Below are 23,003 nucleotides of genomic sequence, written 5' to 3' on the forward strand. Positions count from 1 at the left end.
ATGGTGATGACAAAGTAAAAAGGGGAGAAATGTGGGGTCCTGGTGAATTCCCTCTCTGCAAGGAGGTAGCATACCTACAAATAACAAGAAGGTGGAATACTGAATACGCTTGCTTTCTGTGCCCTCCCCTTAATCCTCCACAAGATGCATCTTGCAAATATAATTCCAGCCCTCAATACACTCAGTAAATGAACAATATTTTAGTAGCCCTGGAGACTTTGTGAGGGTGTAGGTTCAGACACTTGAATGGAATTTTTCTCTCCAAGCTAAATGCACAATAGCAGTGGTTTTCAATCCATGGTCCACGGGCCCCTGGAGGTCCACAGACTATGTCTAAGATTTCCAAAGGGATCCGCACCTCCATTTGAAATTTTTTATAGGCCCGCAAATGAAAAAACTATTGAAAACCACTGCCCTATAGCTCTGGTGAGACTGAAGCCTGACATGCTATGGATTTGGGGATCACTGCAACAGAGCAGGAGTCGTGAACAACAGCTGTTTGCCCATCAATGTGTCTCTTGGCTACAGAGCTAAAAATACAATTATTCCTCGAGAAATAATGCCAGTAGGGAATGTCACAGAGTAAGACTGTGATCCTAGTCACGCCGAAGACATTGTTTGTTTGTTTGTTTCAACCCAGCTGGCTTCAGTGTCCCTTTCTTCTGCACTTAGCAGTTTCTGGCCACTTCTAGTGTCTTTTGGGCACCATTAACTTTGTGCCCACTGCTAACTCTTGTACCATCACTGCAGGACTACAGGGTGAACATCTTCTTGCGGCAGCAGTGGAATGACCCGCGGCTGGCTTACAACGAGTACCCCGATGACTCCCTGGATTTGGACCCCTCCATGTTGGACTCCATCTGGAAGCCTGACTTGTTCTTTGCCAATGAGAAGGGGGCCCATTTCCATGAGATCACCACAGACAACAAACTTTTGCGCATTTCCAGAAATGGCAATGTCCTCTACAGTATCAGGTAAGATGGCTAAAGAGAATGGTTGAGGGCGGGGGATGGTGGGACTGAGGGCCTAAATATGCTTGAGGCTGAGTTGAGAAGCTGGTAAATAAACAGAGCATTAGGGGTTGGCCTTCAAACCACTGAACTCCCTGGGTTCAAATCCCAGCAAACTGACTTGATTCCATCCTCACAATTCTGAGGTAAAATCCAAGATGGCAGCCCTGCGATGGCAAGGATGCAGCAGCAAACACTGGTGTTTCACTCTTTAGCTCAGGTCTCGTAAACAAGTTTCAATTTACAATCACATGATGCTAACAAAATGGCTAGGTTGGGCCTTCTACCGGAGAACATAAGAACTTCTCAACTGTGTGTCATAGGCCTTCCATCCCTAACAGAAAAAGGAGATTCTCCATTAGGTTAAGAGATGTGCTTTTTGGAGTAGATGGATGGTTCAGTCCTCACTGCTCCTACAAGCCAAGTGGCCATGGTCTGCAGTAGTGACTTTTCTAAATGGCCACAGATTTGTTACAAATCAAAATGGTTTTGAATATCAAAGAAACCTCAGAAACCCCAGCTATCCAGGTCTGAAGGAAAGAGGAAATTAAGAGGACACATTGAAGTAATTGCCAAGGATTTGTACAGATACGGAGAATAAAACTGTTCTCTTCTGCATTCCCTGCTCCTACAAACACTAACATCTCCCTTGGTGGTCAAAGTACTGCCCTTTTTGAATGAAGCTCTGTTAACCTTCTGGAAGTCACAGCCATTTCATATATCTGCATGCAAACCAATTGTGTGTCTACACGCCAAAGGAGGTAACCTAATATACTCAGAACTGGTCCAATTTTATCTGCACTCATAGATATACACATACTAATGTATGTTACATAGACATACGTCTAAATGCTTATATACACGTACTGTGTGATATGAAAAACAAAGGGGTATTGCCAAGATTGTTCTATCATAACGTTAAGCTAACATGACATTTGTCTCATTACGTGGATTCTATCTTAAGGACTGCACTATCCATAGTTTGGGGGGTTTTAATAGTTCCATCCTTTCTATAGCTCCAACTACTATCAGCCCAGTTTTCAAAAAGCACCCCCCTAACCCGAGCACATGAATCCTGCCTTTACATGTGCACATAGACTTCTAAGTGCACAACTCCCCAGTTTGCACGTCTGACACTTTTCATGAGCACATATAATTTAGGTGTCTATTTCTGAAGAGCAGGCCTTGCACACTTAAAAAAGAACGTTCCAGTGACCTATGAACAAGTCAGCACATAAACTGTCCGCTCCAGCACAGGAGAACTGCACGCATATGCTTGCTGAAGCAGTATTCATCTTAAAACTAACAGATGAATGCAGTTCTTAAGGTGAATGTAACTACATAGGGCAAACTATCAGAACACATTAGCTTCAAGGCCTAGCCATATTAATATGTCCCTTTAAAAAAAGCATATGAATAAAATCATTTTTCTTTAGATTTATGTAGTTAGATACCTATCCAAAAGCTCTAGGCACCCTGACAATTAAAATTACCACATAACAATACTCCTTGCAGCAATAAAAAGAAAGACATTCAGGCAGGAAGAGCTCATAATAATGCTAAGAGTTTCTGTTTTAAATATACCCAGTTCCTACCGAGATATGATACACAGACAGTTTGGAAGCTCTGACACTGGCGCTGTGTTTGAAATAGAGGAGGAAAGCACAGCATGTGCAGGGCAGTCTGAGTGGCAGGCAAAGAAAGCACTTCTATTTGTTATGGTATGGTCCCTCCACAATCGCAGATGGCTAGTCCCCCAGGTCTACATGGAAGGGGCTGTAGCTGGGATTAGTGCTTCCAGAAACAAGGTTGCATTTGGGGTGGAGAAGGAAATCACATTAACACAAGGGAGATGGAAGAAAGCCACTCACTTACTCAATTCTCGAACTGAAGTGAGCAGAGGATAGAAGGGGATTCTGCTATGTGATCCCGACCTATTACTAGAGCTGCACTTTGGGACAGAGGAGGGGATGGGCTGGGATGGGAAAGCCAGGTAAAGGGGGTTTCTAGATAATCCCTTTCTTCCCCAATTCAAGCATTTCACTTTTCCTAGATTTAAATTAAATAAGAACCAGATCCTGCAGCCTTCAAATATATGCTTTTCCCCCTGAGGTCAATGGGAGTGTTACATGAACAAGACCTACAGTACCCAGCCCTCAATTCCTTGTCTCCGCTAGGGGTTTGCTACCTTTACAGCTGACCACTGATTGCTGAATTAAGGCAAACTCCTGGTATAGATAAATCCTTGGTAAATGGGTCCATTTTCCTCTGCCACTGCATTGAAACCAGGTGATATTGCAAATTTGCATGATTTGGATGTCCAGAACCATCAATCTACCCAGATTTTGCTCCACACCTGGCCCAGGTAATTGATCCAACTTTGGGCACCACAGCAAGAAACCCAGTGCGAGTTAAGAATTTACAGTGAAACCCCACAAACTCACATTGCTTTGGGGATCACCTGGTTTCCTAACCTCTTTATTCCATTCTCCTGTGTGGTTTTCACTCAGGAGAGCTGGGAGGGTGAATAGGGGGGTATTTTCCTACCCCAGAATCTCACAGCCGTTTCCCAGCATTACTCCTTTGGGTCACTCACTTGCCATAGGGATCCAGAACACTTCTGTGGAACTGTCCTACTTGCATTAATTCGCCTTTGGAAAACATTCATTGCCCCACTCTCCCTGGTGTTTTAAAGCAATAAATTTAAGAACAAGCAGTTTTATTAAAAATGCTAGGGAGGAAAGGAGCCAAAAAGACGTCCCAAAGACATTTTGCCTTCTTCATAGTGTGGATTTGTGTTACATGGTCAACTCCAGGTCACTCAAACCTCACATGACAATCCCCAAAGGCAGGTGGCAGTTGCATCCCATTATGCTATCTCATGTTTCCGGTGGCTGCGTGGTGCTCTGAAATGGAAAATAAACAGGCAGTGCTGAAATGCAGACAGCTACCATCAAAAATGGGGGATGGTTTCAGTGCAGAAAGCAGCAATCAGACAGCAAGCCAAAGCAGTAATCAAACCTGCCAAACGTGTCGGCAGAGTTTGGAGACCTGATGCCTCCCCCTACTTTTTAAATCACATCGCTGTTTGAAACGGTTCTCCACCGATAATGTGTATGTTATAAAACAGCCATCAGCTAAGGTACCAGGTGACCTGGTAGTTAGTGTTGTATGCTGCTGGGCAAGAGACACGTTTGAGTCCTCATGATGGTCCCTCTCTGGCTGGGGCTGGGAGGGGTCCAAAGGTGGAGTGCTGAGTCACTGCAGTGCTGGAATTACTCTGTAAGATGGTAGGATGACTCAGCAGAAGAAATACCAGCAATATCCAAGCAAGGTTGTTACCCCTGGTTTCTCTTTACCAACAAAAGGGAAGATATGTGACCACAACCGGAATGTAAATCAGCTAATCACCAATCAGCTCAGTCTGACGACTCCTGGGTGTGGAGGCCAACTTTCTCAAAGGGATCTTCTCACTCCCTTCTGCCTTCCAAACAGACACTCATACAGCAAGAGCCATCTGAACCAGAGTCAGCCCTGTATTGACTGGGAACCAGGCATTGCTCTGACACCCTGTCACAGTGCTCAACAGCAGCCCGGCTGGCTGATTAAGGAACAATGGAGAGGACTGCAATTGGTCCATCCAGGCCTTCTCAGCCAGAAGGATGTTTTAATAGGCAGCAGGTTTAAAACAAACAAAAGGAAGTATTTATTTACACAATGCACAGTCAACCTGTAGAACTCTTTGCCAGAGGACGTTGTGAAGACTATAACAGGGTTCAAAAAAAAAATTAGATAAATTCATAGAGGATAGGTCCATCAATAGCTATTAGCCAGGATGGGCAGGGATACAAAGCCATGCTCTGAAGTGTCCCTAGCCCCTGTTTGCCAGAAGCTGGGAATGGGCAACAGGGGATGTATTACTTGATGATTACCTGTTCTGTTCATTCCTTCTGGGGCACCTGGCATTGGCCACTGCCAGAAGACAGGATACTGGGCTAGATGGACCTTTGCTCTGACCCAGTTTGGTCATTCTTATGAGAATGAAACATAATGCAGAGAGACACTGTGGTGCATCGTGGGACATGGCGTCTGACCAGAAGGCATCAGCTAGAGGAGACAGTGGGACACAAGGGATCTGGAACTACAACTCCCATGAGGCACTGCAGTGGCTCAGGCAGACATAGAGACTGAACTGACCTAACCCAAAATATTTTGTTTCAATTTTCCCAACAGAAAATTTTGTTGAAATCTATCATTTCCCCCCACCCCCAAGCAAATTTCAATTTGGACAAAGCCCCATTTTCCAACCGGAAAATGTTTTGTTTGAAATTTTTCAACCAGTGCTAGCCTTTAGAAATACCCTATTTGGTGGATTCAGGATATCAGACAGGTCCAGATTGTTATGAGCCTGAGGCATGAAATAAAGATAGAAGCAGCAAGACAGTTTGGTGTGAGACTCTTCTGCTCTGCACAATCCAAGAAGTGTTGTTGTCACAACCCTCCACCTGCAAAAGGCAGCTGGGGATTAAATCACAAGCCCAACTGCTCGGTATTTCTGACATGCTGCAATGTCACACTTGAAACTACATTCAAGGAAGATGCAAATAATCCAGGCAATGCCCCAAGCCAGGTAGGTTTGGCACTGCACAGGTAGCTGACTAGCCTATCTATACAACAGTGGGCACCTAAATAGTTCAGATGTAATGTAACTACTTGTCAGTGTTCAGAATGCATCTGGAATTCCCATCTGTCTTCTCGCCCCAGGATTACACTAACGCTGGCTTGTCCCATGGATCTGAAGAATTTCCCCATGGACGTGCAGACGTGCATCATGCAGTTAGAGAGCTGTGAGTCCTGAGGGGTTTCCCCTCTAAAGATAACCACCACCTTTCCTCTGTCCCGCTTCAACTCTCAGCTGGTTCTCCGATTAAGAAAGACAAAGGGGGATAAAAGCCAGGACCTACCACCTGGCATGTGTATGATCCTCTGCTCACACTCCTTTCCCTGCCAGCACCCACACAGCCCTGCCTAGCTCTAGTTTCTACCAACAACTATTGCTTGTTCCTGTGTTGGAGGAATAAAGCCCCTGTCAAAGGCAAAGGGCATTCAGAGCTGGGGAGGGGTGGGCTCTTAAATCAGGGATCAGAAGCCAAAGTAGAGGTCCACATCCCTCCGCTCCTTGCATCGTTCCCTCCCAAGAGCCCAGACATGCTGACATGAGCCTGTCTGCCCCTGTGATCCCTGCAAATTTTTGTTAGTTTTGCTGGTATTGTTTTCCTTCCTGCCACTAGCATTCACTCAGGGAACAGCTCTCAGTTTTCCAGGAAACTACCTGACATCTCTTAGCTTGAGCCAGATTCAAGCAATTGCTGAACTCCTGAAGGGGGAGCTCTAGTTTACCTGCATTTGCATTGGCCTCCTGCTTTGAAGGAGAAAGGTGAAGGTTCTCCAAGCGGGGCTTTTTTCCCCCTTTAGGATGCATGCTGGCACCTACAGGAACTCCTAGGTGCTTCCTTAACAAAGAAAGCCAATGATTAACTTAATGCAGAAGAAGAGGCTGGGGCTGAAAGGCTCAGCTAAGCTAAGATACAAGAATAGCCCAAGCCAGCAGAAAATCTGATTTATTGGACAGGAATCCACTGTGACCCATAAAGTTCACCACTCTACCCATCACTGCCCACCTATACCATCTATGTAAACTTTCATCACCAGGAATGCCTCAGCAAACTTGTTGTGCGAACCAGTGGAGAGCCATGAAACCCATCCTATCATAGGTGATCCAGTCTAACTCCCAGCATCTGTCCAGGACTCCCTTCCCCACAATACCATCCCTGTTGGCACCTGTCTTCAACACAGTTTGGTTTCTTGCTCATGTGTCCTATTTGTTCCCTACTCTCAACAGTTGGCTACACAATGAATGATCTGATATTTGAATGGCAAGAGAAAGGAGCTGTGCAGGTTGCTGATGGATTAACCTTGCCTCAGTTTATCCTGAAGGAAGAAAAAGATTTACGATACTGCACCAAGCATTACAACACAGGTCAGTAACAGGGCATAAACTCCAGTCTCCCATCCTCAGTGCCATTTACCTTTACTCGCTAAGCTCCTTGCAGTAAGAATTTGGCCCTGTATATTTACCACACATCATCTGTTGCATGCTACCAGCATTTATCTAACAAATATATCCTGGAGAACAACCTGTCTAAAGGCTTGCTGAAGATATAATCTTCACACAAATGTATTGCCAGTAAGAAGCTAACAAACCCAAAACTTATGTCTCCTATGTACCCTTCTTGTGCTCATCAGAGGTCTCTGCATCTGCTGGGGTATTTAATTTGGACCGTCTCACCAAGCTCATCTCCATGGTGTGTCTATTCTAGAACTCAGTGGGGAACTTCGGTCTACAGGGCTGTTAATCTGGCACCTTTCACTAGCACAAATTCACTATCGTTTAGTTAAAAAAAGATGTTAGAGGGAGACTCATGGAGTTGTCGTGCTGATGTTATTAATGCATGTGCTAGCACTAGTGATACTCAGCCATCCCCTACCACATGCCCCTTTGCCCAGCAAGAACCGTTTCTTAGCCTGGGAGTGGAAATTGCAGGCAGCCATTGTTTGCTGAGGTTGGATGCCATGAGATTATCATGCCTCCTACTAGTAACCCTCTAATTTAACTCCTGTCATTCTCAGGCAAGTTCACCTGCATAGAAGCACGTTTCCACCTGGAGCGACAGATGGGCTACTACCTGATCCAGATGTACATTCCCAGCCTTCTGATAGTCATCCTGTCTTGGATCTCCTTCTGGATCAACATGGATGCTGCACCTGCCCGTGTTGGCCTGGGCATCACCACTGTGCTCACTATGACCACCCAGAGTTCAGGTTCCCGAGCATCATTGCCCAAGGTACAAAGCACCCGTGATACTTGGAAGAAATTCCTTCATACCAATGTATTGAACAGTTAGGGCCAGATCTTCAAATATGTCCAGAATTCCAGTCAACAAACTTGCACATGGGCTTTCCACTACCTTTGTATGCTCCCAAATTTGTGGGCCGCCCGTGGCCAGTCCAGCCTCAACGCAAGTTAAAGCTGAGCTGCGCTAAGTTACACTAGCAGTAACTGCCCCCTAGGGGGCATCATTCTAAGACAGAGAATAGCACTCTCAGGCCATGCCCCAAGTGCCTACAAATTTTTAACATGCATGTTATATTAATTCATGTACTGTGTTTCTCCTACATTCAATATTAATAGTGAATCTGGCCCACTAAGATACAATCACAGAATCACAGAAATGTAGGGCTGGAAGTGACCTAAGAGGTCATCAGGTCTGGCCCCCTGTGCTGAGGCAGGACCAAATAAACCTAGACCATCCCTGACAGGTGTTTGTCCAACCATTAAAAACCTAAAATGATGGGGATTCCACAACCTCCCTTAGAAACCCATTCTAGAGCCAAACTACCTGTATAGTTAGAAAGTTTTTCCTAGTATCAAATCTAAATCTCCCTTGCCGAACATTAAGCCCTTTACTTTTTGTCCTACCTTCAGTGAACATGAAGAACAACTGAAACTCGGGTTTCTTCCTATTCTGTATGTGCTACTATTTTTCCCCTGTACAATCCATTGCATTTATACACTAGATAATTTCAGATGTGGGACTGTTTTTAAGGGAAAACCAGGATTAACATCGGGTCCTGGACAACATTCCCTCACTCGGTAAGACAGGTTTTAATGTCGATGAGCTCTTGCTGAGCATATCATGGCTGCCTCAATTGTTTCATTATCACTTTCCAAAGAGCTTGGGGAACTAGCGAGAGGAAAGGCAGATGCTGGAACAAGGTCTCTCAGTCCCCTTCTCTAATCCACAGGTGTCCTACGTTAAGGCCATAGACATATGGATGGCTGTGTGCTTGCTGTTCGTGTTCTCAGCTCTTCTGGAGTATGCTGCTGTCAACTTTGTGTCCCGGCAGCACAAAGAGTTGCTCAGATTCAGAAGGAAGAGGAGGCACCACAAGGTAATACACAAGTCATGCAGAGCACAGCTGGACCCAAGGAGTCCCCACCCTCTAGAACCTTAGAGGGTCACTCACATGGCCAGCTGGATCTAGCAAGTGGCGCTCAGTGAAGTCCTTTACATACAGGGAGATACAGAGGGGCAAGTATCAGAGCTTATGGCCAGCTCTACTGATTCTGGTTTCTCCTCCAATATTCAGCTTGCTCCCGGGGTGTACCAAACTCTCTTATTTTGTTTACTAAGCCTGTTCAGGGATTTTTGTCGAAAAAGACAGTTCCCCCAAGAGTGACTTCCATAGGGACTGATTTGGAAGTGCTACTTGTTTTAATGTTTGGGGGCGGTGGGAGCGGGTCTATCATGGAATGGCATAACTTAGTGAGGCAGCTTATGATAGCATGGAGGTAAGTGACACATTCATTGTATCTGTCACCTTGCCGAATATCGCAACGTTCAGAAGCATCTGCTGCTCGGATTTACTGTGACGTACCTCTCTAAAACAGTCTTTAAAAAAAACCAAAAACATTAAAATGTCCTTAGCCAAGCTCCATGCACGTTCCCCATGGCCGAAATCAATCAGAGCATGTCTGTGTTGGGTAGAAATCTACAGTCTGAACACCAGTAGCTTTGGAACACTTTGGACTGTGCCCACAGCAGAGATGCTACACCACCGAATGAACTAGAGAGAGAAATATAACAGTAGATACAATTAGAGGCAGAGGAATATAAATAGCTGTCTCAGGCTGGCTCTAAATGCAGAGATGAATAGATACTAAAGAAGTTGAGCTTCATAAGCAAATGGAAGTCATCTCCTACATGGCAGGTGCCTGGCCTCTCTTGAGAGAGAACAACTCAACAGTAGGTAATAAGGTCTTAGAGAGGAAGTACATAATTATTTCTGGAGAAGATCCTGCCTTGATTACAGGCCATTCTGCCATTGGTGCACCATCTCATTCAGGGAATAAATCCGGGAACTTTACCTTCATCCCAGTTCTACGCATCATCACCAGCATTTAGCACAACAGTGTTCACCTTCCATTTTCCAGATGAACATTCTGGGAGGGGCAGCTGTCTCAGTGCCCCAGGACTGCTCTAAGGGTTGCTGTATAGTGGCTTACTAAGGGTTTGTCATTGCATTACAGCAATGACATTGCACATGCACTCATCCCTAGCCTATAACCAGCTGGGATTTTGAACAGCTTCATACCTGCCATGAAAGGCTGCCTTTCTATCGCCTTCCATCTCCCCAGTGCTGGGGGATGATTTGGCTCAGGGATGCTTTAATTTGTTTTGCCTGGAACAAGTTGCTTAGGGCCCACTCAGACAGCTCAGGATCTGCAGAATGCAGCATTCTCTGCACCCACCCGCTCAGCACTCACTGTGCAGCTTGAGGCAGGGAGTAGGGCACCATAACATGCAGCTGGCTCTGCCAGGATGACATCACCCAGGGATTCCCCTCTATAAGGGGAATTCCCAGCTGCCTGTTAGGGTTTTCCCATTGTGCAAACTGGAAGGGAGTGGAGACCAGGGATCTGACTCTCTAAAGCATGGGATTTATTTGTTTGCAGCTTTATCAGCCTGACTTGCTAGTGGTGCTGACCACTGCTTCAGACTGGGAGTGCCAGCCTACCTCAGGGATCCCTGGCTATAGCCCAAGGGGCTTGCTATGCATAGACCGGAAGATTTAGCACTTGGCTGAACCACGCCTCTCCCAGTCTCTTCTCTCCAGGAAGTTGTCTTACACCCTCCTCTCCAGCTGGCCCGTCCCTTACAGCAGAGGAAGACAGCCTATTAGATGAAGTGCCATGGGACTCTCCCAAGAACTGTAAACATTTAAAAGACATAGACAAGAATTTAGGAACCACGCAGTTACACTGAGCCAGGCACTGTCCTGTAGGGGCCTCCAAAGAGCAGTGGCATGAATGTAATGAGGCGCCACAACTTCAATACAGAGCTCGGCACAGGACTAAGAGGCCCTTGTAAAAGAGCCTCAATTAACTAGAGAGACAAGGTGGGCGAGGTCAGAGCTTTTATTGGACCAGCGTCTGTTGGGGAGAGGGGCAAACTTTTGAGCTACCCAGAGCTCTTCCTTGGGTCCGGCTCTGCCCAGCTTATCTCCCACCAGCAGACATTGGTCCAATAAAAGATGTGACCTCACTCACCTTGTCTCTCTCATATCCTGGGACCAACAGGGCTACAACAGTGCTGCAAACTCAATTAACTAGGACAATCAACTAAGAAGCAGCAGATTTTCAGCACCCTACCTAAATCACTGGCCTAGAGCAAGAGTTAATTTGTTCCGAAGAATCACCCCAGAACTCTAGAAAAATAGGTCAAACCACGGAGCAACTGGACTTCTAGCTGCACAATGGTTCCTCACCTGCCAGAGACATTGTCACAATCTAAGGAGGCAGCATGACCTAGTGGATAAGATGCCAGGAGACCTGGGTTCTGTTCACAACTCTGTAACAGCTAGACAACCAACTTCTCACCTAGTGCTTCGGTTTCCCCATCTGCAAAATGGGTGATAATGGTTGCTCACTTTTGTAAAGCATTTTCAGATCTCTGGATGAAGAATGCCATATACATGCACAAAGGCAAGTTCTCTATGGGCCATGGGAACCAACAGCAAAGCTCCCATTAACTTCAGTTGTGCACAATCCAGCCACGTCATTGAGAGAAAACTAGCACATTCTGTTTCTGAGGGAGTGAGAACTGCCTGCTTAAACCAGTCTGAGCTGCAGCCATCCAGCACGGCTGCCTCACTGTGCTTTTATCCCCAGTCCAGATTCAAGCATCCCTTTCTACTGAGCCGCGCTGTCATACTGTTGACAAACTAATAATAAAAACTCTAGTTAGAACGTTTCAAAAGATCTGTTTGCCAGAGGTATTCAACCAAACTCAAGGCTGTTGTTACAATCCCTGCATAATCTCACAGCAACTTTAATTGGAACAAAGCATAAATAAAAACACGCCCAGTAAGCAGGGGTTGCACGCTCATCAAAACTTGCGGTTGATTGCGTGTATTCAAAGCACATTGTACAGCTGCTGGAGAACCTGATGGCTCTATCCCAGTGCCCTGGAATCTTCTGATGTCTCTCTTCTAAGCACTGACATATCACACTGAATGAAATAATGTATTAAAATGGGCAAAACTAAAGGAGCGATCAGATTGGCCGTACAGGTCAAAACTTGCTAGCCCCCTTGCCTCCCCTTCACATCATGTGACCAAGGTGCTTCAGTGATGTATTATCATAGGTGAATCTGGACACACCGGCTATATTCTGTTCATTTTGATTTTCATTTTACTTAGTGGCCGATGTAACTTGACTAGACTTCCCCGTCTGCAATGGCACTTGCCCACAAAAAAATTCTTTCCGGATTTCATTTGTACCCCAGAGGTGAAAGTAAGCCAGTACAGGCAAGAAAGTGGCCGCTGGTACAGGCCGGTACACAGCCAACGTTATAGCATTGCCACGGGAGCACTTTAAGCACCACACCGGCAGGGCCGCTGATGGGGGCGGGGAGGGGCAAAAGGGCAGCTGCCCAGGACCCAGTGATTTAAAAGGGCCCGGGGATCCTGGCAGCAGCCTCTTCTGCCCAAGGCCCTGCCCTTTCTGGGGGCCCAGAGCCGCCCCTCCCCGCCCTTGCCCAGGAGCCTGGCCGCACTTTAAGTTACCTTCACCCCTGTTGTACCCCCATATTCGTAACACCCTCCCCCCCTTGGCTCCAGCATGCACAAGTGTGAGAAACTCAACTCGCCCATAAAGCTGCTTGCAGACTTATACCCCCCTATACCTTGCATGTGGAGTCCTTCCATGGGGACTAGAAGGTACAATTGACCTCACAAAGGGTCAAATAACTAGCCCATAAAATATACATTTAGTGATTAAATGGGCCACGTTTTCAGCCATGATGTTCCGTCAGGAAAAAGGCCTAGTCATTTGTTTTGTATCTGAAAAAAAGCATATCTGCATGCCAATTGCGTTGTTGAGCACCCCACTATGCAAAGAGCACGTGCAAATTGGATGGAGGCGCATTTCTAACAGTGGAAGCACTGGGTTGTGCATTTCCGCAGGTGTCAATCAAGCCAGCAGCAGATAGAGAAGATCGCTCAATCCGTGTAAGAGGGACATTTTCATTCCATTACTATTTGCAATTTCACACTTTATAGGGATGCACTTTGTGAAATTCAGCGAGCGTGTGTGAGTGAGAGAGAGAGAGATGGCCAGTCAGGGAGCAGATGCAATATCATACGACCAGATACACACCACAAATAATGAACAGCAAACAGCCAAAGGCAACAACTTGCGAACACCCCATAGACCAGAGGTCCCCAAACTGAGGGTTCATCCCACTAGGTGGACATGGAGGAATGTTTGGGGGGGCACAACAGGGCCCAGGCCAACCCCCATGGGGAAGGGGAGGGAGCGCCACCCAGCCCCACTGCGCTCCTAGCTCTGCTCCAGCCCCACCCGAGCCTCGGCCCCCGACCAGAGCCCAGCCGCAGCTCTGCACCTGGCCCTGGTCCCAGCCCGACCCACGACTCCATTCCCGGACCCAGACCCACCCACAGCTGTGGCCTCAGCCTTGGCCCCTAACTCCTGTCCCTGCTCCCAGCTCTAGTGGGATGGGAGGCAGACAGGGGTAAGGGGGGGCATGACCCTGAAAAGTTTGGGGACCACTGCCATAGACTGAGTGTCCAAGCCCCCTTTGGCAACTACGTACCATGGTGTATGCAGCTTTAAAAACTGTGATGACCATGCATGGTTACTGCCCCTTCAAGGTCTAGAACATTCTGGTCTCACAGAGCACTATTGACCGGTTCATCATTTGCACTTGGAGCTGGGTTGGAGACTGAACAGGATAATGCCCGCTTGATCCCTTTGTGGGTTTTATTCTTGTTGTTGCCCATACTCATTCAGTTAAAGTCATTTTAGTTCATTAAAAAGGCACGATTGGCTGAATTGTCCCTTGAGACCTGGCACTCACCAATGAAGAATAAATTTGCAGAAAATCAAGACTGGCCCGTGAATGGTTCATAAAGAACAAAAAGGGATACATTTGCAGTGAATATTATTCACAATTGTTTGATCTGTGTGTGTGTTTGTACCTGCCTGACACACCTGTAATGGCGATATAGTCAGAACTCCAAAGTTAAGGCTGAGATGTGTCTTGCACCGTGCACCTGATTATTAGAGGAGGGGTCTGGGTTCTCAGCACCTCTGAAAATCAGGCACACAGTGTTTGTGCTGCATGCTAGTTGTATTGAGATTTCCACTTCAGTCTTCACTGAGATGCTGTAGGTGTAGGCCTGCACCTGTGGCTCATCAGGTACTTGACATCTGCCTCACCTGCACTTGGAGCACATCCCTCGAGGTGCTAACTGGCCGCCATGGCTTTCTTGCTTTGGTTCCCTGCCACCTGCTGGCAACAGTAGGAAGTAGTCGCCTATCTGCTGCAAAGGAGAACGTGCCGGTGCTGGCTCAGAGAAGCTCCGGGACTTGAGAGAGGCACCAGGTCATGTGGAGGTTAAAAGCGGCCCCCGCACTTCAGAAACCAGTCACCCCAGTTTCTACTCAATGCTAATTGCTGATGCCTCCTCTACCATGTAGATTAAAATAGCAAAATCCACTTGCTGGCTGAAAAACCATGTTCCCCAGTGTCTCCATAATCTAAATCTGCCTAGTAAACAAATTGGATTTTTATTTTATTTTTTTGGTACTAAAATGGTAGAAATAATAATTCTATGAACTATTAACTTCCTTTTCTCTTGTTTCTAATTAAGGCCAATGTTACGCAGGCACAGAAATGCCCAAGGGGTGGCACACAGAGACTTTAATGGGCTCTACAGAGAGTCAGGATGGGTTTCATGAAGGGTTATCCCTGCAACGAGCTCGGCCTCAGGCGGGTTTCTGCTGCTCACTGTCTCCCAGATTCACTCATTCCTGGCTTGTGTGTTATGTTGGCTCAGCTCTTCACTTCCTCCCTCCATCTCTCCCCACGCCTGATGGAGGGACTGATAGGGACAAGTGGAGGTACTGCCATGATTCAGGAATCCCTGTCTTCAAAAGTATCAACATAACTTCCCAAAGCAAATATGGAGGATGCTTGAGCTGAGGGCAGAGTATCTCACAAGGTGTACATACAGCACCTAGCATAATGCAGCCCTGATATTAGCTGGGGCCTCTAGGCTTTAATATAAATGACCATGAGCCAGATCCTGATGTTCTGACTCAATGCCCAGTTCAGATCCTGCCCACCATCATACTAGTGTACCTCCCCCAACTCCAGTGGGGCTCCTCCTGATTAACACCAGGGTAAGTGAGAGGAGAATTTGGCCTACGGTCTTTACACTGGCAAAACTCCCAGCACTGAAGCAAACCCACCCAACTGAAATCAAAGGCTGATTTAGAACAGAGCATTTGGCCTCAGCATACCAGAGCTGATTCGCATTAAGGTCAATCCTTATTCGGTCCCTTGTTACTCCCATTGACTTCAGGAAGAAGTTTACCCCATTGGAAACTGAAGGATTTGGCCCTGAAAACCTGTATTCTTAGGCCTGCATTGTGCAAGCCTGTTCACTCCCACTACAGTTGCCAATTTTGTTTGGACATACTCCTGGAGGATTCATCACATGACAATCTTTCATTCAAGATTAATCTTTCATTCCTGGAGACTCCACAACTATCCTGGAGGACTGGCAACCCTAACTCCCATGGATTTCAGCATCAACTGACCAGGGCTTAATCTGCAGCAAGGGAGATATGGGTTAGACGCAAGGAAAAACTTAGAGTTAAAGCAGGCATCCGAGGGAGGTTGTGGAAACCCCATCATTAGTTGGAGAAACACCTGTCAGGGATGCTCTAGGTTTACTTGGTCCTGCCTCAGTGCCAGAGGCTGGACTAGATAACCTCTCCAGCCTGACATTTCTCTGATTCTAGGTGCCTTGCCCCCAGCTGATCTTCCTGACCCCAGCACAGAGCCATGTGGGTGCAGCAGGCTCCTTTGAATCGACATCAGGGGGCAGGCATTGGGAAAGTTTCCTTCATCTCTGATTACTTCTGTCTGGGAACAATGTGCATGGTACCGAGGAGGTTTCTCCTCTTCTCTCAGTGCTGGACATTCAGGAGCTTTGGGGCCTATAGGAGATACCTAGTACCACTTCAGAGAGCAGTACAGTGATGGAGAGGGGCCCACTGGGATGGCATGAATTGGAGTATCAAGGAAGGGAATGTTGCTGCAGAGAACACAGCCCTGAGACAAAAGAGGAAGGATGGGCCAGTCGTTAGAGTGCTAGCCTGGGACTTGGTGGAGATGGGTTGAATTCCCAGCTTTGGGCAAGTTATTGTGGGTCTCAGTTCCCCATCTGTAAAATGGGGGTGATAACTAGGTATTCAGATACTATAGCAATGGGAGCTATATAAATAGACACCCCTCCCCCCAGGAAGAGAGGAGGGGATGTGGGTGAGGGCCTACAGAAGGAACCCAGCAAGGGACAGGGAGTAGGTACAGCGTGTCAGTAAGTCGAATACCTCTCCAGCTTGCTAAGCTTGTCTAAAAAATAAAAGCAAGGCTTTATTTCATTTTTTGCTCAGATGTGCTGACGTGCTCTTGGTTCCACTGTGTACTTACCCAGCTGTGAGTGTGTAATTCCCCCATGCCGTGCAGCTACATGCCCAAGGTAGGGGCCATCCATAAAAGACACTCTGCAACGAAGGACTGATGGGGCGGGAATGGGGGACATTTTTAGAAAGATCATGGAGGAATTGGAATTGGCTGATGCCACATCACTGCATTTTTATAGATTAAGCCCCTCTAAAGCACTACCGGGAGAAGCTGCATTTCTTCAGAGATTTAGGGCAGAGGTTAAATGGACTTGCCAGCTGACAGTTGGATTTTGAGCATCATTACAGTTCATTAGTAGTATGGTCTAGTGGATAGTACACAGAACCAGGAGTCAAGAGACCTGGATTTCTATTCCTGACTCAGCAACTGATTTGCCATATTACCCTAGGCAAGTCACTGCACGTCTCAGTTTCCCCATTTGGGAAATGGGGCCAACTCCTTCCTTTGTAAAGCACTTTGCGATGCAGATAAAAGGACTGACATGTAAGGACACAGTATTGTTGTTTAGTCACTGGATTGTGAAGCAGACTCTTGAGCAAGCCTGTTGCCTAGCACTAAACATCGGTGCACTACTGAATTTCAAGTGGGATGACTATTTCCTTAAATGGGGAGGAGATGAAACCAGGTTGACCTATTTCCCGAGAAAGAGGGGAATCAGGGCCATGATGAGACCTACAGGAACAGATAAAGAAACGGAAGGTGGACTCATTGCTCATTCCAGAACACCTGCAGAGATCTTTTCATGGACGGCCCTTTATGCTGCCCAGTCCATGTAACTCCATAGGAATTCTCAAGTTGCGGCTTTTACTATATGAGTTACATGGAGCCCACTCCTTCTGGGCAAGCCAAAAAAGAAGGTATGAGGGGAGGGAGGCAGAAGCAAAACAGGGGATGTGTGGAGGAAAAACACACAAAAAACCCAATGACTAACCATAAGGAAAGATAAGTCAATCCCACTTTCCAACTCCAGCTGTATCCCCTGATTTGCATCTGTGCATAATACAGATAGCACCCCTCTATAAGGCTGATCTCCTAAGACAAAGGGTTTGTCCAATACATCAAGGGAGCTGTAGGCCATCAGTGGAGAGTCTTATAGCAAGGGTGCATTGTCTCCATCTTATTTTAAGTAGAGCCCTATGATGAATCTGTTTCAGGAGGACGAAGCCGGAGAAGGTAGGTTCAACTTCTCCGCCTATGGGATGGGCCCTGCCTGCCTGCAAGCAAAGGACGGCATCTCGGTCAAAGGAGCCAACAACAACAACACGGCCAACACGGCCCCGGCCGCCTGCAGGTCTCCCGATGAGATGCGCAAGCTCTTCATCCAGCGAGCCAAGAAGATTGACAAAATCTCGCGCATCGGCTTCCCCATGGCTTTCCTCATCTTCAACATTTTCTACTGGATTATCTACAAGATCGTCCGCAGGGAGGACGTGCACAACCAGTGAGCAGGGCCGCCCGGAGAGGAGAGCCAAACGGGATGAGAGGGGAAAAAGCAATCCTCTATACACATGTGCAATAGCAATGCAGCGATGCATGAATTTAAGAATGTGGCAATATCTACTTTAAAATAAACGGGGGGGGAGGAAGGGGGGGACTTTTAAATATACAAACTGAGGATTACCAGGGGCTGGGGAAGGAAGTTTTCCAAAACTTGAATTGGGGGATTGCAGGGGGCTAGGTGTTTTACAGCATAGGAAGGTTCGGATTGCTACAGCGGCAGTCCAAGCAGTGTAATATATTAAATATATATTCATGCTTAATTATAATGCAAAAAAAAAATCCTTTTTTTAGCCTATTAACAGCTTAAATTCTAAAGCCACTGGAATGATTCATGATTCCATGTGCAGAAAATATTACAATAATGCTTAAATCTGACTTTTGCTATATAAAAGGCCATACCAGTTTCCAGCCAAGCACGCAAAAAAAAAAAAAACCAACCCCCACACACATACACACAAGAAAGTCATTTATGCTTCCCTAGGTTTGGTGTCTGTGATTTCAAGTTGGGATGGATTGGGGGAACTTTAAGGAAAAGGCTGTGGGTCATTCTTTTGGCCAAGGATTTGAAAATCAAATATTTTGTCTCTCTTAGTTAAAGCAAATATAGTCCCCATCCCTTTAGACACTGGTCCAATGAGAAATCTGAAAACACGAGGGCATAAGAAAGTGCGAGTATGTGCTGTCTTTTTCAGCAAACCAAAAGAATGACAATCTCAAGAGGCAGAAATTACCATTAGCACAAGTAACAAAATTGTTTTAAGACAGCATTTGTGTTTCAACCCTTTTATGCCACATTTGTTTGGAAAGGGGGGGTGGAGGGTGAATGGGAAAAACAAAGAGCAATTGTGTTTCAATAGAGCTTTAAACAAACAATCCAGGCGTTCTAATGCTGCACGCCTCATAATGAGGAAAAAGATAGAGAAATAAGTGAAATCGACTTGTATTGATGAAGGCTGGGGTGGGGGGTAACTGTACAGAGAGGGCAATCATTATTTTCTGGCATTGCATAGCAGTAATAGTATTGAAACTGGGTCGATGGCCCAACTATATTTTTGTAACCTTTGACTGCTGCATTTAGCTTTGACGTCCAAGGAAAGAGGAACTAGCCTTCTTTTCCCTCTATTGTTTGGCGGGTGGCAGGAGGATCTGGTCCCCGTGGGAGCCCAAGAAAGCCAAGCAGATGAGGAGAAGGGAAGGCCATTAATGTTTACATGGGGTGGGAAAAGGGTTTCCAGGAGGCAGGCATCCGAAGAGGGGACGGGAACACTGGCAAATAGGCAGGGGGGTTGGCCTTCAGGCAAGCTTGTGATACAAGCGTAATGTCAGTGTTCGGGGTAGGGATGGGGCATTTTATACAGTTCTGTTGCTGGCATCTCAAAGACAGGCTCAGGAGCAGTGCAGATGAGCACAGAGTTGCTGTCCTATCCCTGTCTTTGGGGCCATCTTCGATCCAGTAGCCAGGCTGCCGAGCTGCCATGGCTGTATTTTATTTGTTTATTTTTGCGCACTTTAGTGTGTCAGGTGAAAAGAGAAGCAGCGAATGGGAAAGAAGAGACAATCAGTTAGCACTGAAGCACCCGGGCTGGGTCTTGATTGCTATGTAGAGACCGGGATGCTGAACTAAGGTAGCCAGATCAGAGGCGCCTTGGGAGGTTTTCAACACCCCTGCTCAGGATTTGCCTTTCAGCAGCTGGAAACAACTGGCCTGGGGCAGAACTGATCCATTTCTATCCATGTAGGAGGCAGACGTTCAATTTCAGGAGTTGCATCTCTACATGTGATACAAGGCAACGCAAAGCAAAACTCCAGCCCTTTTATGCAGGTCTACTGGACCAGGGATGGAATAGAGAGCCTCTCGCCTCAAACACCAACTCGGATCTGACCCAGGTCAGTCGCAACCAGCCATCTGATGGGAGAGCGGTGAAAGGGGCTAAGTTCAGCTCCCAGTCCACAAGCCCGTGTCACAACGGCCAACCTTAGAGCAGAGAGGCCAAGGGTGGAGACTGAAGGCCACTCTAGCACAGGCCAGATGCACCTTGGGAAGGAGAGGGATGAGGATGGGGAAAGCTTGCCCATGGCTTCCCAGGTGCTACCGGTTCTGTGGACAGACATCAGTCTGCAGGGCTGCCGGGCCAGCACCTTTCACCAGCACAAAATGCACTTTATTTAAAAATAGAAGAAAAAAAGGCAAAAAAAAAAAGTGGGTCTGTTGCACAGAATAAGGTAAAATGCAGTATTTTCTGAAGTCTTGGCAAGAGGTATCGCTTAGCTTCAGGGGCTCATTATCACTGCTGGGGTGGGGACAGGGAGTGAAATACCAGCCCCCTCCCTCCACTCAGGCAGCATAAATCTTGTAGGTTGAGGATTTTGTTCTTCTGTCGCTGGGTAACAGAGCGTTCCCAGGAATGGAGAAGTCACTGGAATACAAATCAGTCGGGCAGAGCCGATGTTTAATCTGAAGATGACTGAGTCTTGGCTGGGGACCGAGACTGCTGCTGGCTTGAGTTTGCTTGTTGAATTATTGAACCCTCTGCAGCATGAATGACTTGTTGTGCCAGCTGTGTGCTGGGGAATCGCTCTCAACAGCTTGTCATGACCTGAAGTGAACGAGCAGACGGAGGGAATTTCCTACCTGTCTGATACCAGGGCAGACTCTGCAGTTAACACACCCATACCCCCACGTGTCCCCTTTGAGGAACACAGGGGAAAGCCCTGCCTGCATTTGTCTGTCTTCGGTCAGGTGACATGGATTCTGGATCCATCCTTGGCACTAATATTTTGGATCCTGACCATTAAATAATGATTTTCCCCTCCCTTTTCAAATTCTAATTCACATTCCTAGTTTGGGCTAAATTCATCTCAGTCGCAACTCCATTAACTTCAAGGGAACTACAGGAGGGGTCAACTGTTCCCCCTAGGGAGAGTTCCCATCTGCAGATGTCTTTCTCCTGAACCACTGTGACAGCTTAGCTGTTATGAGTAGTGGCCATTCGATGATTAACAAACCTCACGTCTCAGTATGCGATACTAGGGAATCTGGAGCCTAGTTTGTGACATCTTTTGTTATAACTTTGTTACATCCTACTTTGCTTTTTTCAATTCATCCCATGTATAGGGCATGATGTGGGGTGGGGCAGGGAACCCGGGTCTGACAAGAGCCAGGAAAACATGTTTCTGATTAACTGGAGTCTGATCCAGCTTAGAGAGGAGCACTGAGCTCAAACAACCCTGAAACTTTGAGGAAGTTCAGATCCAGATCTGAACCCATGGCCAAATTTGCAGCTCATGTTCATCTGTCATCTCCAGTCCTGTCTAGTTTGGGATGTCAGAAGAGAATAGGAGACATATGTCCAGATCCTGAAACATCCTGAATCCAGGCAGATGGCTGCACCTGCATGGAGCCCCACTGACTTCAACAGGGCTTCATGGGGCCATATAAATCCACTCAGATGGAGCACCTTGTAGGGGCCAAACTGGGAGAGATTGGCAACTAAATTCTGGACCCAATTACTGTGGTGCTAAAGTCAACGTTTTGCCATTCAATGTAAACACAATCAGGTCTCTTGTCATTTCCTTACATAGCCAGTTAATATTTACATGATATCTCAGACTAAGGGCTTGTCTATCTACATGGGAAACTGACCTGCAGAAATACAGCAGTATAATCATACCATTGAATATAATTCTGCTAGTCGCATTCCACATATAGAAAAGCCCTTAGTTTTTTCTACAGTATTCATCCTTGTAGTACCTAAACACTGACAACTATGGAAGGTTTCACAGGATGTTTCTACATACTGTATTTACCCTGTATATACTAAAAGAAACTGCCTGCTCTCCAAAGTATACAGCTTTATTATTGCTAACAACAATATTTATTAGCAACAACCTACAGGTTTCCCATTTGCACTGTCGGTTCCTGCCATAACTGAATTATATCATTATTGTAGCAGTTAACCCTTTATGGAAATTGGGCTCAGAAGGTGTTTTTTAAGGGCAAATCATAATATTATGTAATGGCAAGAAAAACAAATAGTGATCTGTAGATAAATTTTTCAAACGAGACTTAGGCACCTAAATCTCTTTTGAAAATGGGACTTAGACTGCCAAATCACTAAGGCACTTCTGAAAATGTTTACCCCTTGTCTCCCATTGTTTCTTCCAGACATGTGGCTGAAATGGTATAATCACATGATCAGGAATTAATGTTTTCACATGTAAATATGACCATTGAAGGGCAAAAATAATTGTAATATAGACAGTGGTAGTAATATAGATTTTCATTTGTCCTAATTAATTTTTTTAAGTTGTAATTCACAATTAAAGTTCATTTCGGGTCTTAATCCTGCTGTCATGGAAATCGGTGAGAGCTGAGCTGTATCTTAAGGTGCTAAGTAATTCCGTAAAAGTGCTTGATCCTGCAAGATGCTGAGCATTGACCTCAGATCCCGCAAAAGCACATGCTGAACTTTAAGCCTGTGAGCAGATCCATTGATCTCAATGGAAGTACTCATGTTTAAGTTAAGCATGTGTTTGAAAGCTTTGCTGAACCAAGGCCAGCATGTTCAGCTCCCTGCGGGATTGAAGCCTGAGACCCCTGAGAACTCTGAAAGTTCTTCTGCCAACAGAAAATAAGTGATTTACGTTTCAAACATTTTTTCCCTCCACACGGTGCTGCTTGAGCCTTGTCAATTTCAAGGCAAAACCAGGGTGGTTCAAATTAGAATGGTCATTGTGTCTTATTTATAGTCCCAGGGACCCTGCAGGTTCTTAAAGTTGGTGGCAAAGATTCCATGCATTTCACAATTATTATTTTTTAAAAAGAACATTTAGGAGAAAAGGTTTCACTATGTTA

At 46.2% G+C, this 23,003-nt stretch overlaps 1 protein-coding gene across 1 annotated transcript in view; it reads left to right on the forward strand.

The window, feature by feature from the left end:
- Window positions 1-23,003, forward strand: part of GLRA1 (glycine receptor alpha 1) — a 69,919-nt gene extending 46,916 nt beyond the window's left edge. Inside the window, exons 4-9 of the mRNA XM_038413635.2 lie at window positions 751-974; window positions 5,775-5,857; window positions 6,913-7,050; window positions 7,701-7,915; window positions 8,877-9,023; window positions 17,803-23,003. Coding sequence (XP_038269563.1) covers window positions 751-974; window positions 5,775-5,857; window positions 6,913-7,050; window positions 7,701-7,915; window positions 8,877-9,023; window positions 17,803-18,093 — 1,098 coding nt within the window. The 3' untranslated portion in view covers window positions 18,094-23,003. The remainder of the gene's footprint in view (window positions 1-750; window positions 975-5,774; window positions 5,858-6,912; window positions 7,051-7,700; window positions 7,916-8,876; window positions 9,024-17,802) is intronic.

The sequence above is a fragment of the Dermochelys coriacea genome, chromosome 8 (genome assembly GCF_009764565.3).
Source record: "Dermochelys coriacea isolate rDerCor1 chromosome 8, rDerCor1.pri.v4, whole genome shotgun sequence".
Classification (NCBI taxonomy): Eukaryota; Metazoa; Chordata; order Testudines; family Dermochelyidae; genus Dermochelys; species Dermochelys coriacea.